Here is a 19,733-nt window from a genome sequence, read left to right on the forward strand (position 1 = left end):
GAAAAGTAAAAATCAAAACTCCCTCAAAATACAATTTGTACCAGTTCTCAAGAATGAGTGATAAATAATAATAAAATTAAATTTATGGTGGAGTGCTGAGGATTAATTGAAGAGTCTCACAGCCTGAGAAAAGAAGCTATTCAGAAACTGTGGTACGGCAGTGGATACTTCTGTATCTCTTGCCAGATGGCAGCAGGGTGAATAGGCTGCATGTGAGGTGGGTATTCTCTTTCACTATCCTCCCAGGTAGCTTTGCTTCACTTTTCAACAGCCTGTACACTACGCTAAACATTTTGTTTGTGCCAGATGGCTGCTGTCTTCCTGAATCATTTCAGCAGATGCGCAGTAAGATCATGGAATAGTCCAAGTTAGTGAGGAGGCCCTGAGACTTTAAACTTTATTAACTATACATTTATGAGATATTTTATGGGGCTCTCAGGGCTTCAGGCAATTGCTGACCTTTGCCTAATGATAAGTCCTACAGTTTGCAGTACCTTCATTGAACTCTTTTGAGGACAATTTGTTAAGAGCAGTTCTGAGAGAAAGCCCACTATTTTTCAAGCTGTCTATAAAACTGAACGCTCTGAAATAAGTCATCAAGTCACTGCCATTTATAAAGCACATCAAACCCATTAATGAACCAGTCACACCTTCGTGACATCTGATGATACACTGGGTTTATCATCTGTCTCTGCAGGCACATTTTTACCCCACCCCCTCCTTTCATTACTCCTATAACATACAAAGGGCACGCCACTGCTTTTTGCATTTGCTTTTTTGGAGTAGTAGACTGGGAACATTCACAATAACTTTTGTTATTCTGAACAGAAACATGCTAGAGTGATGGCACTCATACTGCACATGCTCAGTTAGACCCTCTTCCCACTTCCCAATATCTGTTGCTGCATCCATTGAATGAAAGGTGGTATGAAAGTATTTTTTTTTTTCATATATAAGCTGTATTTTTGTCAATCTGTCTTAACCTTTTGTGTGAATGAATCAAAACTGTTTCAATCATTGCTTCATTGACTACTAAGTGACATCGTTAGTATGTGTCAAGGTCAGTGTGTCTAGTTAGCACTTGATGTTCTGTCATGGCTGTTAGGGTTGGGATGATTGCAACACATTGCTGAAACTGTCCCCAAGCTAAGCAGCCATAATGTTATTGTGAAATAATACATATTTCCAGATGCTTATTGAGATAAAAAGAAAAAAGTTAATGTATTTTAACATGTTGCAGCTGTCTCCTGATCATGTTGCAGCTGTTCCCAGGGTTGGGGTCAATTGCAACATCTGACTTCTTCCATTCAAATAAATATTATGAACAATATATCACACGCAATCACCTTTAACTCACATAGGTAATTAGCAGCTATGTGTACATTTAATATATAAAGATTTGGTTGGTCTAGTCTATATAGTTTCTGAGTAACCCAGAGGAAGGTGTGTTATGGCTGTCCCCAGTCTACCCTTACAGCAGGAAATACAGTGGTTAAGACTCTGGTCACTCAAGGATTGAAAAAGGAAGAAAAACTTCTTGTCCAGAAGTTAAGTGAATGAAAGAGAAAAATGATTATATTACTTGTCAAACTGAGATTACGTAATAGCCTAAATATGTGATTTGGTTAAAGAGATAGTGCAGAGGCACAGTATCGGGGTGTTTTACTGTTTTTACCACTTTCACAGAGTCAGGAACTAAAAATACCTTTGGATAGACCTTTTTTCTGTATTTGGCATAGTCTCAAGTTATGTAATCAACAATATTAGGCAATCTTGGCACATTTCTTGAATGTCTGTGGGGTCAAATAGCATAATCATGATCCCATAGATATCCAGGAATGGAGAGAAACTAAGTTGTACCAGGTTTTGTCTGAGAGGAGGCCCATAGTCACAGACTTTGAAAACCCCCGTGCTAGTCTGTTGAGATATCAGGAACTGTTGCAAATGCAGATCCGGACTGATCACATAAAAGCAATCTCTATGCAGTTTACATGTGCGAGGAAGTGTGCAAAGGCTAAACACGGTCCTCAGTATGAAAGAAGATGAGTCTAAAGGAAATCACTGATTATGTAGAGAAGCCAGTTTCTCCATAATTTGACTTGACTCCCTTTGAATAGCTCTGATTGCTTCGTGTGTAGTCTATAAAGTGGAGCTAGACTTCATAAACACTCAAAGCACAACAGTCACTAACAAAATTATTTTAATGGTGCTGAATAATTCATTGATTTCAGATTATGCATGGTGTGTTTTGATTGGACAGCACCAAATGATCGTGTAAGAAAAAGAAAAAGTGCATTGCATTACAGAGCTGTGTGGGTGAAAATGGAGAAATGCTTAGAATATTCTCCTGGGTGTCATAAAACAAGCCATAATGGCAAGACTTGGCTCAGTGCTAACCTTGGCTTGACTGTGTACTTGGCAGCATTCAAAGACATTAAAAGACAGCCAATTCTAAGCTGAGGTCAGCATTGGTTAGCAGTATTCAGAGTTCCTTTAGATAGTGTTTTACATAACTTTTTATTGGTGGTTGGCATGGGTGTGGATATGCCAACACACCCACTTATAGTGGAGCTACAGTATGTTCGCAGGAAGACAATAGCTGTTGCTTATCACTGACACAGAAAAGCAAAACTAGTCCCATCAGGTAGACAGTTCCACTTCTTGAAATGAACTTTCCTGAGTCCCACCCCTTCTGAAACCTTGGTCAAACCATTCCTGTTTCCTGTGCTTAGATATGCTTTATCATAGGTCTTCAACAAAGGGTCCATGGTCTCTAGGCGGTCCTCAGTGTTACTGTAGGGGGACTGAAACATTTCTGTTTTTCTGTTTTGTTTTGTTTTTTTGTTTTTGTTTTTTGTATTATTATTATGATGATTATGAAATACATCTGAAATTACACATTAACATGAATCCAACTTATTATTAGCAAAGATAATATCACACCAGGCCAACAAAGGAGGACTCAGATGCAGGACTCAATCACAGGGTTTTTAATTGAAAAAGAGAGCAGGCAAAAACAGGAACAAAAGGCAAAATCTGGTCCAAAAGTAGGAGATCTCTAGAAAACTGGAGAACTTGAGCACACTCACAAACAAAGAGACGAACTGGCACAGACAAAGGGTGGCACAAGGACTAAATACACAAGGGAGGAGGGGTAATGAGGGACAAGTGAAACCAATCAGGGTGGGGCCGGCGATCACACAGGAGGGAAACACACAGGGGCAGGAAGTAAAGTGCCTGAAACTAGAGACAAGCGTGAGTACCAAAATAAAACAGGAAAAACTGACAAAAACTGAAAACAAGGAAAACATGACCTTATAGGAACCTCAGGATGTGACAGTTAATATGGTTTACTTGTAAAGAGAGAAAAAAGAAAGAGAGAAAAAAACATTTAAATTACACAACATTGACAAAAGGCTACCCATGAACTCCTCTGTATACATGTGAACTAGCTAACATACTAAATAACTGCATGGCACCTATTAGAATGCTGAACTACCTCTTATTAAAACTTTGTCCAATTACCTGTTTTAGTATCCCAAATCTACAGACATTCTTGTGTGCCATTAACTGTTTTGTAGCTTCAAAAGCAAGAGACTCTGACATGCCCTCACCGTCAGAAACCACTGCTAATGCATCTAACATCAGCCATGCTACAACTGCTGCTGACTAAGCAGCTATGGGTAAGTGCAAACAAGAGAACCCGAAAATAGTCAATGCAATGTAGTAGGGGTCCCCGCTCCATCTCTATAAGCTAAGCGGTTCATGACTTGAAAAATGTTGAAGACCCCTGTGCTATAATTGCTCGTTTTGGTTTAAAGATGTTGCTGTTCAACATGTAGCACATGTAGAAAGTGACATAAACATCTAAAGATAGCTAATATTTGAAAAAACAAAACCTAGTTGACTAGCTAGCTAATCTGCATTAACTAGATAGCTAGTGTTTTGCTTTGTAGCAAGTAGTTAAGTTTGTAAAATTTGGTTTTAAAATCATGAAAGAATTGAGCAGTTTTTTCTTTGTTGAACTGGGACATGTCTGCTCCACTGTCTCAGTGTCAAACACCACTAGGACCTGAAAATGACCTCAAACATGGACACTCCTGGCAGCTTTGTTTTTTTTTGGACACGCCTAACATGTTTGAGCTGCCAGAGGACAGTGACAGGAATTTTTTCTTCTTCTGTTGGATTTTTGGAACTGAAGTGAGCTGGCTGACTTATCGCAGAGGGTACATTCATAATTCATCATTAGGGAGTCTCAGGGGAGGAAGATGCTGTGTTTTTCACATGTATAATGTCTTTAGCTTTTGTCCTTTACACAGATTTCGACTATCTTCAAAATTTGGTTTTCTTTTGAACACAGACAATCCTAGCAAGGAAATTAAAAAAGGGATGTTACATCACAATAGAACATTCTGTGCTCTGCTTGGTGTCTTTGGCACTAGCTCTACTGAGCCCTTTGGGAGATGCATGGAGACACACACTTTATAACCCAAGTAAAAAATAATGCTTTATAGTGATGTTATTACCCTGCTTGCACAGAGTAAAAAGGGGGCAACATTTAGGAAGGATCAATAGCATGACATTTGTCTGCATTTTCTGACATTCTGTTTGGCTAAACAAAACTGTGTAACATTGGCAGCATCAGTACAAAACTTTGTGTCAATGCTTTAATGACATGGTATATCATGGCATGACAACATGGCAACAGCTGAGAAAATCCAGAGTCATGTTCTTGGTTCTTGTCAGAATGGTGACCCTCCTCCGTCTTTGTCCACTGCTGCATCCTCATCTCCGCCTCCACCTCCACCCCAGCCTCTGCCTTTTGTCTTCTTCTTTTTCTTCCTCTCATCTTCCACCTTGTACTTCAGTCTCCTCACAGGGTCACTCCAGCTGCGCATGGACTTATGCTCAAAGTCCTCGCTGATCATGAAGTTCCTGTCGATGAGCTCTGCTGCCTCCTGCCAGTTGCGGTAGCAGCCTGGGCCCAGGTCGACTATTTCCCCCACCGCATTAGGGATGAGAATAGAGCAGTCGGGCCGCAGCACCACCACTGTGGGCAGCTCCTCCACATTAAACATGGCCTCCAGCTCCCTGTGGACACACACACATACACACTGGTGCACACATCGGCATAGAGCTAATGTATTTACACAGCTAGGTGTATTTACATTACAGTTATCCACCAGCAGGTTGTGCACACAACCAACTGGGCAATCCCATGCACCTCCTGTAGGGGTCCTCGTAGGCCAGGAACAGGCTCTTTTTGGGCAGCTCTTTGAGGAAGCTTTCTTGCTGTTCCTCTGACTGGTCCAAACTGAAGGATGAAAAAAGGAAGATGTTGCTGGGAGATATGGACAGATGAAAAACCTATTCAAGTGTTTATTTTTTGTGTATTACTATCCTTATGAGGACATTTGCTGCTCACAAAAATAGTAATAAATGACTCGGCATTGACTAAGAAAGAGAGATACTATGAAAATCGTCCAATCTGAGGATATTTTACTGATTCTTCCTGTTGCCAAGAGATACTATGAGATTAATATAGGGTTACAGCCTATGCTGCATGGAGGTAAAGGAGAGGAGGTATGGTATGGTTAAAGTCTGTGGAAAGAAAAATGTTTTTTTTTTTCTTCTAATCACATTATATATGTTAGAAACTAGTTGCTGAAAACATGTGAAAAGACTGAGAACTTAGACTGTTAAACTGTTGTTCATGATTTCTGTATTCAGGAGTTTTTGGGCGGACCTGAAATATGGCTTGGACATGTGCTGGAGCCATGGTCCTCCATGAACAACACCAGCCTCCCACCCTTCACCCTTCTTAATGGTCACTTACAAACATACCTATCTCAGTCCACATCAATCCAGCAGTTCACTTCAACTAACTTCAGTTCCAACAACCCAACACAGAAGAAAAAAATACCATCCTCTCACCGTCCTCTGGCTCTGGTGGTTCAAATATACCTGTACATGTCCAGTAAAGCTGATAGATGTTTACTTGGTGTGTGTGTGTGTGTGTGTGCATGTGTGTGTTGTACCTAATATACAGGAGAACCAGCTGAGCCGAACGATCCACGTAGGATTCATCCGTCAAGCGTCTGAAGAAGTCAGCGAGAGTGGGAGCAAACTGCTGGCAGCTCTCACATGCAGCAGATGCAAAGAAGAGCATCAGGATGCGGTTCTGCAGGCGCATGACGATCTCACGTTCTGTGTCCAGCTCATCCTGGTCCCTGTTGTTTTTCACCAGGACCCGGTCGACAAACAGGTCCACCATGATGAAACAGGACAGGAGGGGGGGACTTTTAGGAAGATAGAGGGACAGATAAAAACAAACACTTTTCTTTACATTTAGCAGGGGAAGCATCATTGGACAACATACTGCAGTATAGAGTGAAAGGTACTAGTGAGAGTTTCCACATGTATATCAGTGCCGAACATGAGGAAAGCACACACTGCCATCATACACACAGGCTTGAGGATTATTAGCAGGAATACAGTTTAGAAACACAAAACACTATAGTCTTACACAATACCATGCTGGTCTCAGTGAAACCAGTTATTCTTAATTCATTATCATGGCCTCTAGTGGGAAAAAAAAAGCTTCACTAGGTGGAAATTTCAACATTATTTTGTCTTAAAATTAGAAAAGAGGAACAACATCACAGAACAGTAACAGTTCAGCCTTCAGCTGTGAAAATACTGTCATCATCCAGGAGCTCACCATCTAATTTAAACAAACATTTACTGGTAAGACCAAACATTAACATTAGCTACACAAGCCAACTGCTAATGTTAGCTACACAGACCAACCGCTAACATTAGCTACACAGGGTAATTGCTAAAGTTAGTTACAAATGCCAACTGCTAACATTAGCTACACAAACTAACCACTAATGTTAGCTACACAGACCAACCGCTAACATTCACCTCATGGACCAACTGCTAATTTTAGCTACACTGCTAAAATTAGCTAAATTAAATCCAGTTACCTAAGGTAACTAACCCTGTCTACTACTACTGCTACTAATGAAAAATATTTTGGGGCTGTAGGTGGTGATGCAGGTGACCAGGACAGTGTGTGGATAACAACACATGCCCTTGAATAAGTTAATGGAAGTTTATTTTAAGATTGAGTGTCAAGTGTAACTATCATACTTAACAAAGTACATTTAAACATGTACTGCTATCAATCTAAAGGTACATTTATGCATAGCAAAGGAAATTATAGCTTGACAAACAATGAATAAACTTAACAACAAACTTTAAACTTTATATTACACTAAAGAATTTGAACATATTTGCTATCAAGGTAACCCAAAAGTAATGGAAGGTAATCAAGTTACATTACTATAATACTGTCATACTTGGGTGCTGACTACATTTTTAACAGGTAATATGTAACTGTATTGGAGTACATTTTTAAAGTAACCCTACCAACCCTGCATACACAAGACAATATTTGACAATAGTTTGTAATTTGTAGAGTTTTACTTTTACATATGGTGTGATTTCATGTCTCTGCCCTATAAATTAGACTGTAGTCAGACTAACGAACCTCTCATTAATCATATGAGCCCATCTTGCTTGCTGTTAAATCGGATAATCCTCACAGTTGCTTACCTCTTACAAATATTATCTCCCCTTGAGGCCGCAAATCCGAAAAGAAAACAGCCTTCAAAATATCACTTTTTTTTTTTTTTTATCTTTTCAACTCTTCCTGCCTCGTACTTGAATCGGTTCCCAACCTGTCAGTTCATATCATGTTCACTCATTGACTGTTTCTCCTTCACCTTGATGACTATAACTGCTCACTCCCTCTTCCTTTGTGCCTCTGCGCTCCACCCTCCCCTCCCCTGTCTGGACGGGAGGGATTGAGAGACAAGGTGACAGAGGGACAAGGGACATGAAGTGCTCACAGTAATTGTGTATGTGTGAGTATGTATGTGCGTGAAAGTAGTGACTTAGTGAGAAAGCATGAAAATTACAGAATGAGAGACATGCTTAAAAAAATAAAAAAAGACTTTAATGAAGTGAGCCACAGTGAGACCTTTATTATTCAGTAACTAATGGAAGAGCAGAACCACAGGGAATATGTGGGTAGTGATAGTCTGATTCACTCCACTGGGAACAACACAATATGGCCCCTGATGCCACAGCACAGACATACAGACACAGTCTGTGTGAGTAGAACAGAAAATGTATTGTTTTTTAGATCAATACAACTTTACTATGTAATAAAATAAAAATTATCTCATGAGACACAACAAGGAATTGCAAAATAATGCTAAAATCAAAAAATAATGTATATAGCATTTGAAAAAATATTAATTTCGATTTTAATACACCAGTAGGCACCAGCACCTAAATGTGCTTTATGTGGTTCTATTTTTATTTATTTGTATATTTATTTGGCCAAAAAACACCCCAGACATTACATATCAGTCCCTCCAGGAAGCTGTAATGTTGTGATCACAACAGTTCCGGCAAATTCAACCAATCTCTGTAAATTTTGTACAACCTTGCAATTCTGGCCATTCACCACACCTTTTTGGCAAATTTGACCAATCATCATATGCTTCCTGCAAGTTCCACCAATCATAGCAGTTTTCCATGCGAACATCATACATGCACATCTCAGTGAACCGAATCATTGTTTTATTATTTACTATTCTTTCTTTTTTGTCTTGGTGACATGGTGACTGATAAGAACACAAGACTTGTCATTGTTGTTGGCATTCATCAGTGCTCTGTGCACTTTTATATTTTATGATTTTGTGCTTGCTGTTTTTGAGTTTGAGCTCCAAAAAGACTGTCTCTTTGTGGAAGCCCTCCCAGGAACACTTCGTGTACAAATAAAGCATGTTTTATTACATTTTTTTGTAATCTTGATGCTTTTTTGTAAGGTTACTTAGAACACTCAGAACAGAGTGTTGTTTCATTCTCCCCAGAACAAGTTGTCCTTGATTTTTTAATGAATTATACTTATTTTTAAGTTGCCTTTTTCTTGTTTGCAATTTTTCTTTCTTCCTTTCTTCCTTTCTTTTCTCTTTTCTTTCTTTCTTTTTTTTCCTTTTTTTTCTCAGAAAAGCTGCCATGAAATCAGGCATTTTAGGCCACAACAATCCCAAAAAAGCCTGAGAAATCCTGGAAAGACTGACATATTATCACCATGTATTAAAAACATTTGGTTTTTACCCATTATTAGTAACATTAAATAATAGTAGCATTGTTATTCATATGAAGTAGTGTTTCTGGCCTCCTGATTAATTTAAGTCCAATATTCACTCTGCTTTTAGCTCTGCTCTGGTCTCCACCAACTCTTGAGAACAATATGTAGGTCACTAGCTGCAAGACTGAAAACATGAGGCTAAAAGAGGTGAAAAAAGAGCTGCATGGTTTAGTATGTCAGTAAGACTAACCCTTTCCTTACTACAGTGTAAGCATGTGCAGTATGCACAATATTGTTTTGTGGAACTTTAAATTGGAATTGTCGGGCTCAGTGTTTATATAGGACAAAAAATTATTTGAGGCATGTTTTGTATACATGCACACATTTCTGTTTGAAAACTGTGTGTTTGATGGTTCAAAAATTACAATTAAATTAAATTATGTTACTATTTTACCTTAAAATATACACTGCATGCTGCACTTTCTGGTATTGCAGCTGTATTTTCTTTAGTTTGTCATTGCATCATTCTGTTTTCTGTTGTACCCATGTGCATGTAAACACACAAATTTCAATGTTTTTGTGTGTATTGTCCAGTTGTATGTTTAATTACAGTCGAACAGTTATGGCATCACATAGCAGTACCCTATTGCTGCAGTTGTTTTCACATATGATGCAAACTGTTCCAGAGTACACATAAACTGTACTCGAGACCACTTTTTCGAGTTGACCAAGGTATGGTTTGTTGATCCGTGCCCAGGTATGATAGACAGTGTTCACAGTAATCAGACTAACTGGACTTTGGGGTGCATGTGCATCATCACGGTGGCATTAATGCTACACTTACTTGTAAATAGGGTGAATGGCAGAGCTAGATATGGTTTAAAAAACCCTGACAGTGATTCCAATACCAAAGGAGTACTTCATTCAATACCTTGTTTACTAGCAGTGCGCAAAACCATATAAATAGTCTTTTTTTTTTTTTTTTTGATTGAATGCTTAATGCAAGTTTCAATACTGCTTGGTACTGGATTATTTCAATTGATACCTTAAAGGTATTGAGTACTGATACCCAGCTACAGTGAATGTTGCTACTGTCGTTCACACTCTGCACACCAAATGTCTGTTATCACAGTAAGTTTGGTGTCCTTTGATGTAACTTTGGTGTCCTCCAGCTTCTTCGCCTGAACTCTGATTTACAGAGTTTTCTATTGAACAGTAAAGTAAACACTAACTGCTGCTTAACTTAGCTACCATTAGCTTGTTAGCTCATTTAGCCAGATTGGGAGCTCACTGGGGCACCTGGGGAGTGTTGGTGTTTACCCCTCTAGCACAGGAGCATTGGACCGCCAGGAGGAGGATGTTTTCAGGCCCAGGGAGGGGGTGAATGTTGACAGGGAGTGGCGCTTAAATGGGCGCAACAACTGTAGCTGAGCAAGCGGACACATAACCTGGCTGAGCAGCCTCAGTGGACATCATGGCAGAGGTGAAGAGACTGAAGAGGGCAGTGATCGAGTAGCCAAAATGGTCAAATCAAAGGCTGCAAGACAGACACCGATCTGGCCTTCTTACTGGTGAACTAGTAGTGTGTTAACAAAGTCGTTTACTCTCTAGTTTTTGATCATGAGTAATATAATCATAACAAATGCATAGGTATATGTTCGTGTAAGCTAATTGTACTCTGAAGGTGGAGACACTAAAGCGCAAAAAAATAACAGATTTTACATAATGTTGCCTTAACTTCTTGTACTTGGTTATTTCACTTATTAGTTTACAAAGTAATACAACTAGGGTGGATCATAAATTGTAAATAATAACAATATAATATTTAATACAATATAAGAAAAAGTATAGGTAACAGAAGTAACAGTAGTCATATCATATTATTTCTTAAGATAGAACAACTCTTATTTCTTTCTTTTCAAAGTTTTATGTGATCTGTGCAGGGAGGCACAGTTATGTTACACTACTACATGCCAAGACACTTTACCTCTGCCAACATAACAATAGATTTTTAAAAAATCTACTGTACCTGTTATAGCAGGCAGACAAAATTTTAAGAGCCTGTAAAAAGGCTGCGGCATCAGTAACCATGAATTAAATATCGATGAGGCTGGACGTGCTATAAGACAATCAACACAAAAGGCGTTGCCATTTATATATATGTATATTTATGTATATATTTTAATTTTCATCTCCACCATGTTCCTCCCTCCTTTCTCTTTGTATCCCACATTCCATCTTTCTCCTCCTCTTCTTCATTTCCTTCCTTGCCCTTCCCCCATATCTTCCACCATTTATTTTTCCTCTTGTCATCCTCTGTCTTGTACTTGAGTCTCTTCACGGGGTCAGTGACGGTACGCATATTTAGGTTGTCAAACTCCTCGTTGAGCATGAAGGTCCTCTCAATGAGTTCTGCTGATTCCTGCCAGTCTCGGAAACAGTCAGTACCAAAACGACAGATGTCCTGCACAGCATTTGGAGAAAGGACGGAGCCATCAGGGCGAAGGACCACTACTGTTGGCACGTCCTTCACCTTAAACATGCCCTGCAGTTCTCTGGAAAACAGAAGAACACACACTCAGGTATGGCAATTCCATTCATGTATAATCGGTTATAATGAAATGTCAGGATTTGGAGTTGAGTTTTTATGTATACATTCACATGGCTTTAGAAACATACACTCAAAAAGGTTAAACATACAAATATATTTACAAAAACAAAACATGAATAGACAAACTCTATTTTCTCCATCCACCTACTTCCTGTATGGGTCCTCAAAGGCCAAAAACAGAACCTTTTTGTGGAGCTCTTTGAGGACTCTCTCCTGCTGCTCCTCTGATTGGTCCAAGCTGGAGAGAGAAGATGGAAATGGAAATCTTATGAATGATAAAGCAGTGTGAATGCGAGTTTATGCAATCACATGTGTGCATCAGAGAGATAAAAGAGAGGAAAAGATAGAGACCTGACATAGATGAGTGCGAGCAGTTTGGGGTATTCAATGTACGCTGGATCTTTCAGTCTCTTAAAAAAGTCATTCAGGACAGGCAGGAACTCCTGGCACTTGTCACATTTTGCAGATGCGAAAAACAGCGCAACAATGCGGTTTTCGAGGATCCCGATGATCTCGCGCTCTGTGTTGAGTTCATCCTGGTCCCAGTTGTTCTCCACCAGAACTCGGTTCAGGAACAGGTCCACCATGATGAAGGAAAGGGATAGGAAAGGCCGTCTGTGGAGAGGACATGGTGAAATACAGATATATTTACATATGTGTCACAATGTGCATGTGTGATGCACCATATCATGGCATAGTGCATCTCATTGCATGCAGTGAAAAGCTACTCTTAACACTGCTGGTTGTCATTTAGAGATTGCCTGGGAATGAGAAAGAATGTGAAGTTGTTGCACACAGATGTGATTTACACATACATTTGGGAAGAGAATGTGGCAATAACACTGTTGTAGCACAGATTTTTTTCCTAAACTGTAAAAAATGCACATTGTGGCTGTGTTAAAGTTTGTGTAAAGCAACGATAATGTGTGTTGTGAGAAACACACCACAGAAACATGTGTCAGTAACCACAACCAAGTTGATGGATTACAAAAAGTATATAAAATTAGGTCTAAAAATCATGAAAAAAATTAGCATTTTTCTCAGCTCTGAAACACTATGGGGACATGTCCATTCCACTGTCTCAGTGTCAAACACCACTATGACCTGAAAACCACCTGAATCATGGACGCTCCATCTAGCAGCTTTATTGGACATGTTCAGACATGTTTGAGCCACCAGAACCAGGGGACGGTGACAGGTTGGTATATTTTTCCCTTCCATGTTGGAGAGGTCAGAATTGAAGTAAGCTGAAGTAAACTGCTGGACTGATTTGGACTGAGAGAATCAAAGGTACGTTCATAAATGACTGTTACGGACGGTGAGAAAGGGGGAGGCCATGTTGTTTGTGTGTTGGTTCAGAGGGCTTAGATAGTGTTGGGGGACCATGGCTCCATAAAGTCACAGAGTCATGTTTGAGATCCATACGAAAAAACCTGAACACAGAAATCATACACAACAGCTTAACAGTCTAACGCCATTAGTCAGTCCTCCATAGTTCTCTTGCTTACATGTTTCCTGCAAAACAGGCAGCTAGGCGTTTACAGTAGCCAATAGCACTGTGCGTTATGCCCCTTGTCTTGCAACCAAAGTCATCCATGGGTGTAGCAAGAGGAGCAGTTGCATTACCTGACTCCCAGTGACCACGGCCAGACTGTGACTAAGACAGCCTCAGAGATCAACATAGGCCAGTTAGATGATAGGGAATACACTACAGTACTGAGGTGGTGTTCTTGCTGGGTTAGACTAGAGAAAGTCATGCCTAACCAAACTAATGGCAGTCAGGGCTTAGCTTAAGTACTTTAGCAACAAGTAAAGTTATCTATCCCTCAGAAAACGCAGTAAATGGCTTAGGAAATGTATTTCCTGTTGGTCCTGGAGACTTAGTGAACAGGCTGAGCCTGGTTCTGTTGCCCACTAATGGCAGCTTGTCTACTTTCGCAACAAATAAGCTAAAGCTATCTGTCCATCAGGAAACTCTGCAATTAAAGTTGAAGAGAGTTGAAGCTGAGCAGCCACAGGACATCAGAGGGAAACCAAAAACATTTTCTCCATAAAATAGTTTTGACTTAAATCAGTGACAAAGTTATAAAGTTGCGTTTTTGTACAGTGCCCCCCCCCCAGAAACACTGCAGCCCATTCAGATGAACTGAAATATTCTCCTTCCATGGTACATTGCATCATAAGCAAGAAAATAATTAATTGGATGCAAAGTTAGCATACGCCTCTGAGTGTAGGATGAGTCAACAGTTTTTTTTAAGTGTTTTGCAAGAAAAGAAAAACTCTGAAATACCTTTAAAAAGACCCTAGAGTATGTTTTTGTTATTTTGGGCCATATACTGGTGTATAGGTGAAATATTTTGTAATATATATATAATAAAAACACTTAAACATGTTTTTCTTGAGACTTCATGGGAAATTTAAAGGGCCAGATGCATCACCCTCCCCTTTTGAGTGTATGGCTAGAAACTATGGTGGGCATGAAACCCAGCTGCCCTTTATAGAGCCACTACTGTGGAAACATGGTGTTACAACATGGTAGCCTCTGTGCAAGAGGAGCTGCCCCCCCTGTAGATATAAACGGCTCATTGTAAGATAAGGAACACAGCTATATTTATTTTCATTTGATTATACACTAATGAAAACATACTAGCATTCCATTCTTGCCATATCCTACCAATAAATACATCTAAATCTTACAGACTGGACCTTTAAATTGTGGTCAATTAGCCCTTGAATCATGGTTTAAGATCTTGGGTAGTGCACTCTAGAATTACATGCTTATGTAATAACTGTAGAGCAGCTTCTTCTCTCAGGCTGTGAGCCAAACCACTCAATCAATCAAAGAGGGAACTATGTTGAAATCTCATAACACAGTCTTGTTGTAAATGAAATTTCCTTGTATCTTGTATCCTTATGACTAAATCAAAGGAAAGAATCCAAATAAAACATCTTTGTCTATTACTTATAAGGTTTGGCTTCATCAGGACTGTGTGGGTGCAGTTGGATCAGATATGATTTACAGAGCCAGCACAAGTAAACAAAACCCTTCGACTGTCATGATTGTAATTCAAATGTTGCTTTTAAAAAAACAGTTCTGAAAGATTCTCATGTAGGAGTTCATCACTCAGGACTCAGTCTGTTTTTATCCAGAACAAAGTGCTTTTGTTTTGAAACAGATCATTTTAGGTGCAGCAGAGGAAGCTCTTCATAGATATTCAGAACAAAAGTAGCTTTCATAAACTTGCTGTGAGTTGAATCACTGTTAGTCATTACAGGTAGAATCAGTAGGATTTGTCTGAGCATTTCGAAAATTCACCTGGAAGATACCAGAATGTCAGATACCCAGGTTCTGGGTCGGTAAAGTGTCCTAAGCACAGCAAAATAATGAGAAAAATAAGAAAATGCAGGCAGAGAGCAGGGATACAGACACCACCACACACTAGGTGGTCATAAGTGATGATAGGTTATTAAAGTTCATATGGGAGTGCCCTTGTAGCTCAGTTGGTAGAGCATTCGCCCCATGTACTGAGGCTGTTGGTCCTCTGCAATGGCCACCGGCTCGACTCCCACCTGCAGCCCATTTGCTGCGTGTCATTCCCTCTCTCTCTTCCCTCTTTCCTGTCATATCTTCAGCTGTCTCTATCAAATAAAGGCAAAATTGCCCAAAAAATAATCTTTACATTATTTTTTAGACAAATAATGCATATTATACATTTAACTAGTGATAATATGAAAATACATGACGAGCATTAATTCCATTTAAGAATAAACATCTCTCTGCCACCACCATCTTTGATTACAACACATCAATGCAAAATAGAGACTCTAGAAATTAATCAGTGATCATTTCCTGCAAAGATACAATGTCAAACAATTTACATGTAGCCTGTTGGTTGCTTTGTTTTTTGCCGATGTGTGAACAGATTGTGATGTAGCTTAAAAAATAAGACCACATTTTGATTTTCTCAGTTGTCTAAAACAGCCTGTGGACTGATTTGTATGCAAAAGACTATGGATGATTTTTGCAGGACAATCCAAAGAACGTGTGCGTTCCTGAATGCCTCACCTCTCTGCGGCTCCCTTACAGCACCAACAACACCAGCTGACACTGTCGCCACACAAACGCAGTCCAAGATAAAGTTCATGTAGGTACAAAAAAACCCACCAACATGGCGCTGGTCAGTCACCTTCAGCGTCACGTCTCTGTTTTTGGCTGATGCCGAGGATGCTCACTCATGCCTTTGGCAACAGAGATTAAAACAATGTGCCAAGTTAAAATCCTCTCTTCTCTGCTCTTCTCATTTCTATTACAGCCCATAATTTTTGTTATTGTTTGCCAATTTGACATTAATTAGAGTTCATATTAATCCTGAATGTTCGCCAAAGAGTTAGTGTCGGTTTCTGAGTTCTAACAAATGATTAATGATCTTGTAGAAGGAGTAGATATTTATTACTGTTAAACTGAGCAATATTTTAATGGAGTCTGGCAGGCAGTGAGACAGGCAGTCACTCAACTCAAATTCGAGACTGTGTATTTTATTTTCAGAGCAGTGGGATTATTTTGTTATTATTTTGTTTTCAGGATAACAGGCTGAATTTGGCTTTATTGACAGCCAACTAACAATTATGAACAGCTGATCAACTCACTATGTAGAAGTCATAGTCGCTAATTATTGTCAGATTATAATGTTGCGCTCGTCTTGTGCTCCTGCAGCCTGTCTGAGCTTCCTTGAGTCAACCGAAGACTGTTTATTAAATAGGGACTCAAACTATTTAATAGCATAGTGTCTATGGCTCCAACTTGCTATTTGGACTGCAGTACTCATTTTTGGATGCATAGTTGTCATTGCTCCTTCAAATGGAGGGAAAACATAATTTTAATTCCCCTGCAGATGCAAGTCTGCAAACTATGTAAAATGGTGTCGATGTGGCTGTAATGGTGACATTATTTGGACTCAGTTGTCTACAGAGGGACAAAGTAATCCGCATGCTTTTTAGGCAAACTGATCTGGATACTAGTACACTTGATCCACAGACTGTGCAGACAGATATCTGTCTGTCATATCATTTGTTTTTAATATATGTACCCAGGACTCCTGTACTGATACTGAGAGGATTACCTTGGTGAAATAACGTAAATTGTTGGAGGTGTTATCTAAAGCAACGGTAGAAACGAGTGAGAAAATAGGCCCAAAGGTGTTAAAGGACCAGTCTGTATAATTTAGATGAATCTATTCAGGATTTAACAATATATTGCAATAAAAAAAATGTCTAAATACTGCACTGGACTTTGATACTATCTATCATGCTATTACATGGTTAGTTATTTTTAATTATTTTATTCATTTTATAAAAAACTGCTACTGAATGGTCACTTATTTTGTTATATTAAAGAAGTTCAACAGAAAAGTGAATTTTATGTGACTTGTTTCATGGACTTTTTTATCGTGGTATTATTGGACTGTGCAGTTGCGGTATTATTACATATCTGGCATTTAACAATGATATTGCAGATTGCGACTAACTGAATTCTGGGTGTTTCACCCTCCCCTTCCATGCGCGTAAGAGAAACTATGAAACTTGCAAAAAAAAGTTAAACATCCTATCTTGAGTCAGTTTTTAGGTTGTCCCCTCTGGTCTACTGTAAAAACACAGCAGTTCAACATAGTGAACCAGCTCCCTCTGCAGATATAAACAGCTGATTATACACTAAGGAAAATATGAATATTATGCTCCATTTCTGCCATATTCTGCTAACTGATCTGCCTAAATCTTACACACTGGACCTAAAAAAGTAACAGCGCTTTTGGGTGGTGGTGTTGCTGCTCATTGACTTCCTGATGTTCATTTTTGTGTTGCAGCCTACTTAAGAACATCCAGTCTATAAGCTACACTAGTTTTTCGGGGATGAAAGTCATCATAATCTAAATACAACACAACAGCCCAGCCAGGATCAGCTGGCCAGGATGAATCAGCTGTTTATGGGGCGTTTTCCAAGAGCAGACTTATGGCTCAGAACAAAAAAACCACATAAGAAATAAATTTCAGATATAGAAATAAAGTTCAGGCCTAACAGCTCAGAAATATGCTTTATCTGTCTCGGCCAGCCTGTATTTCACTGTCGCAGCAGTCGCTGCAGGCTGTGAATTGACAGCGATAACCTCACAAATTAGATTTGGCTCTCTGGCTCTGAGCTGTGCCAGATCCATTTGAGACTACAGCTCTGGACTGAAACTTCCAAGGCTGATGTAGAAGAAATATGTTTGAAATTGAGCAGCGTTGCACCTTACCTGGGAAAAAAAAAAGAGGATTTACTTAGACTTAGAAAGGTCAGAGCTTAAATCCTACATTTGGAAAAGGTATTTCACAATCATCCGGTTCCCTTTTTTGAAGCTGATCGATCGCTGCTGATATATACCAGCGACACTGCCTTGTTTTGTTAGTAGCAAATTTAATAGGCCATCAATCTTTGTATGCACTGTGGCAGCTGCATATACCACACGTAATTTACCTCACCTTGAAACTCCTCGACTCCTACAAGGAAAGAAATATATCCAGTTTCTCCCTCCTTTCAAGCCATTGAATTCTTTCTTTGATTTGCTTTCTTTCTGCCTTTAAATCCTGTGAAGTTTGTTATTGTAGTGACACCTCTCAGTGCCTCTTCACCCCTCTGTCTGTAATTTCTCCAGCCTGCACTCTGTGGTCTGCCGAGGAGATTACAGATAGCTGGAGGTGTGGCAGTGCTGTAATTCAGAGTCAGAGGTTGCTTCTGTGTGTGTGTGTGTGTGTGTGTGTGTGTGTGTGTGTGTGTGTGTGTGTGTGTGTGTGTGTGTGTGTGGGCCCTAAAACTCCAGCTCAACAGTAGCAATCTTATTACTTAAAGAGAAGAAGGGAGGGAGGAAAGGAAGGATGAAGAAACAGGACAAATTGGATTACAAGGAGAGAACTGACCTGACGTGGGTTAAATGGTGGACAGAAAGACAGACAGGAAACAAAGTTAAAACAAACAGACATGTTATATTTTGAACTGCTCCACACCTTTGCCTCCTGGCCAAACTGTGCCAGTTGTGATCTTACTTATTACTGATGTCGCTCATTTACAGGCTTGGGGGGTAACAGATGACATGCAATGGGAATACATAATCTGTAAATTAACTGTAAAAGACAGACGCAATCAGATTACAGATACATTTAGTAAAAATGTAAAATGTTTATTAGCAATATAGTATTTTGCACAGGGCACACACAGTTGCCAATTCATTATCATGACCTCTAGTAAATTTTTTGTCTTTAAATCAATCAGTCAATCAATCAATCAATAGATTGCACAAAACAAGGAAGGAAGGAACAGCTGAACAAACAAATAAACCAAACCATGAACAGATAACACTTACAGCTGCAACAATCAATCAATTATTAATCGACTATTAGATTAATCTGTATCTGTTTTGAGTCATTTAAAAATAAATCTGTGATTTTAGCTTCTTAAATGTGAATATTTTCTGTTTTCCTTATTCCTCTTGGACAGTAAAGTGAAAGAGTTTGAACTGTGAACAAAACAAAACACTTCAGGATGTGATCTTGGACTTTGATCGACATTTTTCACCATTTTATGATCAAACAAGTCGTCAGTTAGTTGAGAAAATAGTCAACAGGTTGACCAATAATGAAAATAATCATTATGGGGAAGACTTGAAAAATAGGTCCAAACATGTGGGGGACATGGACGTACCTCCACACAAACCTGTCCGTGTGCTCCACGTTTGGACCTATTTTTTGAGTGACGAGCTTGTGACAGGATTAACCACTCGAGTATTTCTTTTGAGTTACTTTTAATACAAAAAAGTCAAAATTCTCTGATATCAGCTTCTTAAGTGTGAACAGTTTCTGGTTTATTTACTTCTCTCTGGCAGTAAACTGAATATTCTTGAGTTGTGGACAAAACAAGACATC

General features: G+C 39.2%; 2 protein-coding genes across 2 annotated transcripts; both read right to left on the reverse strand.

Moving 5' to 3' along the window:
* Positions 1-4,225: 4,225 nt before the first annotated feature.
* On the reverse strand, positions 4,226-6,290 carry LOC146330948 (nucleoredoxin-like protein 1). Its single transcript, XM_084714396.1, has 3 exons — positions 6,039-6,290; positions 5,225-5,314; positions 4,226-5,091 (listed from the first exon to the last, which is right to left on the reverse strand). Exons 1-3 carry the CDS (start codon positions 6,272-6,274, stop codon positions 4,743-4,745), a joined length of 675 nt encoding a protein of 224 aa, XP_084570522.1. The 5' UTR covers positions 6,275-6,290; the 3' UTR covers positions 4,226-4,742.
* Positions 6,291-10,875: 4,585 nt separating this feature from the next.
* LOC146330949 (nucleoredoxin-like protein 1) lies at positions 10,876-18,475 on the reverse strand. The gene is made up of 4 exons (XM_084714397.1): positions 18,297-18,475; positions 12,132-12,395; positions 11,929-12,018; positions 10,876-11,724 (listed from the first exon to the last, which is right to left on the reverse strand). Exons 2-4 carry the CDS (start codon positions 12,365-12,367, stop codon positions 11,358-11,360), a joined length of 693 nt encoding a protein of 230 aa, XP_084570523.1. The 5' UTR covers positions 12,368-12,395; positions 18,297-18,475; the 3' UTR covers positions 10,876-11,357.
* Between the last annotated feature and the right edge of the window lie 1,258 nt (positions 18,476-19,733).

Source organism: Lutjanus erythropterus, chromosome 3 (genome assembly GCF_056507025.1).
Source record: "Lutjanus erythropterus isolate fLutEry1 chromosome 3, fLutEry1.hap2, whole genome shotgun sequence".
In the NCBI taxonomy this organism is placed as follows: domain Eukaryota; kingdom Metazoa; phylum Chordata; class Actinopteri; order Lutjaniformes; family Lutjanidae; genus Lutjanus; species Lutjanus erythropterus.

Excerpts from the sequence above, each read along its gene's own strand:
- LOC146330948 (XM_084714396.1), bottom strand. The coding sequence starts at position 6,274 with ATGGTGGACCTGTTTGTCGACCGGGTCCTGGTGAAAAACAACAGGGAC. Across the intron at positions 5,315-6,038 it reads CTGGTTCTCCTGTATATTAG|TTTGGACCAGTCAGAGGAAC; the intron begins GTACAACACACA and ends TTCATCCTTCAG. Across the intron at positions 5,092-5,224 it reads TACGAGGACCCCTACAGGAG|GGAGCTGGAGGCCATGTTTA; the intron begins GTGCATGGGATT and ends GTGTGTCCACAG.
- LOC146330949 (XM_084714397.1), bottom strand. The coding sequence starts at position 12,367 with ATGGTGGACCTGTTCCTGAACCGAGTTCTGGTGGAGAACAACTGGGAC. Across the intron at positions 12,019-12,131 it reads CTCGCACTCATCTATGTCAG|CTTGGACCAATCAGAGGAGC; the intron begins GTCTCTATCTTT and ends TTCTCTCTCCAG. Across the intron at positions 11,725-11,928 it reads TTTGAGGACCCATACAGGAA|AGAACTGCAGGGCATGTTTA; the intron begins GTAGGTGGATGG and ends TCTGTTTTCCAG.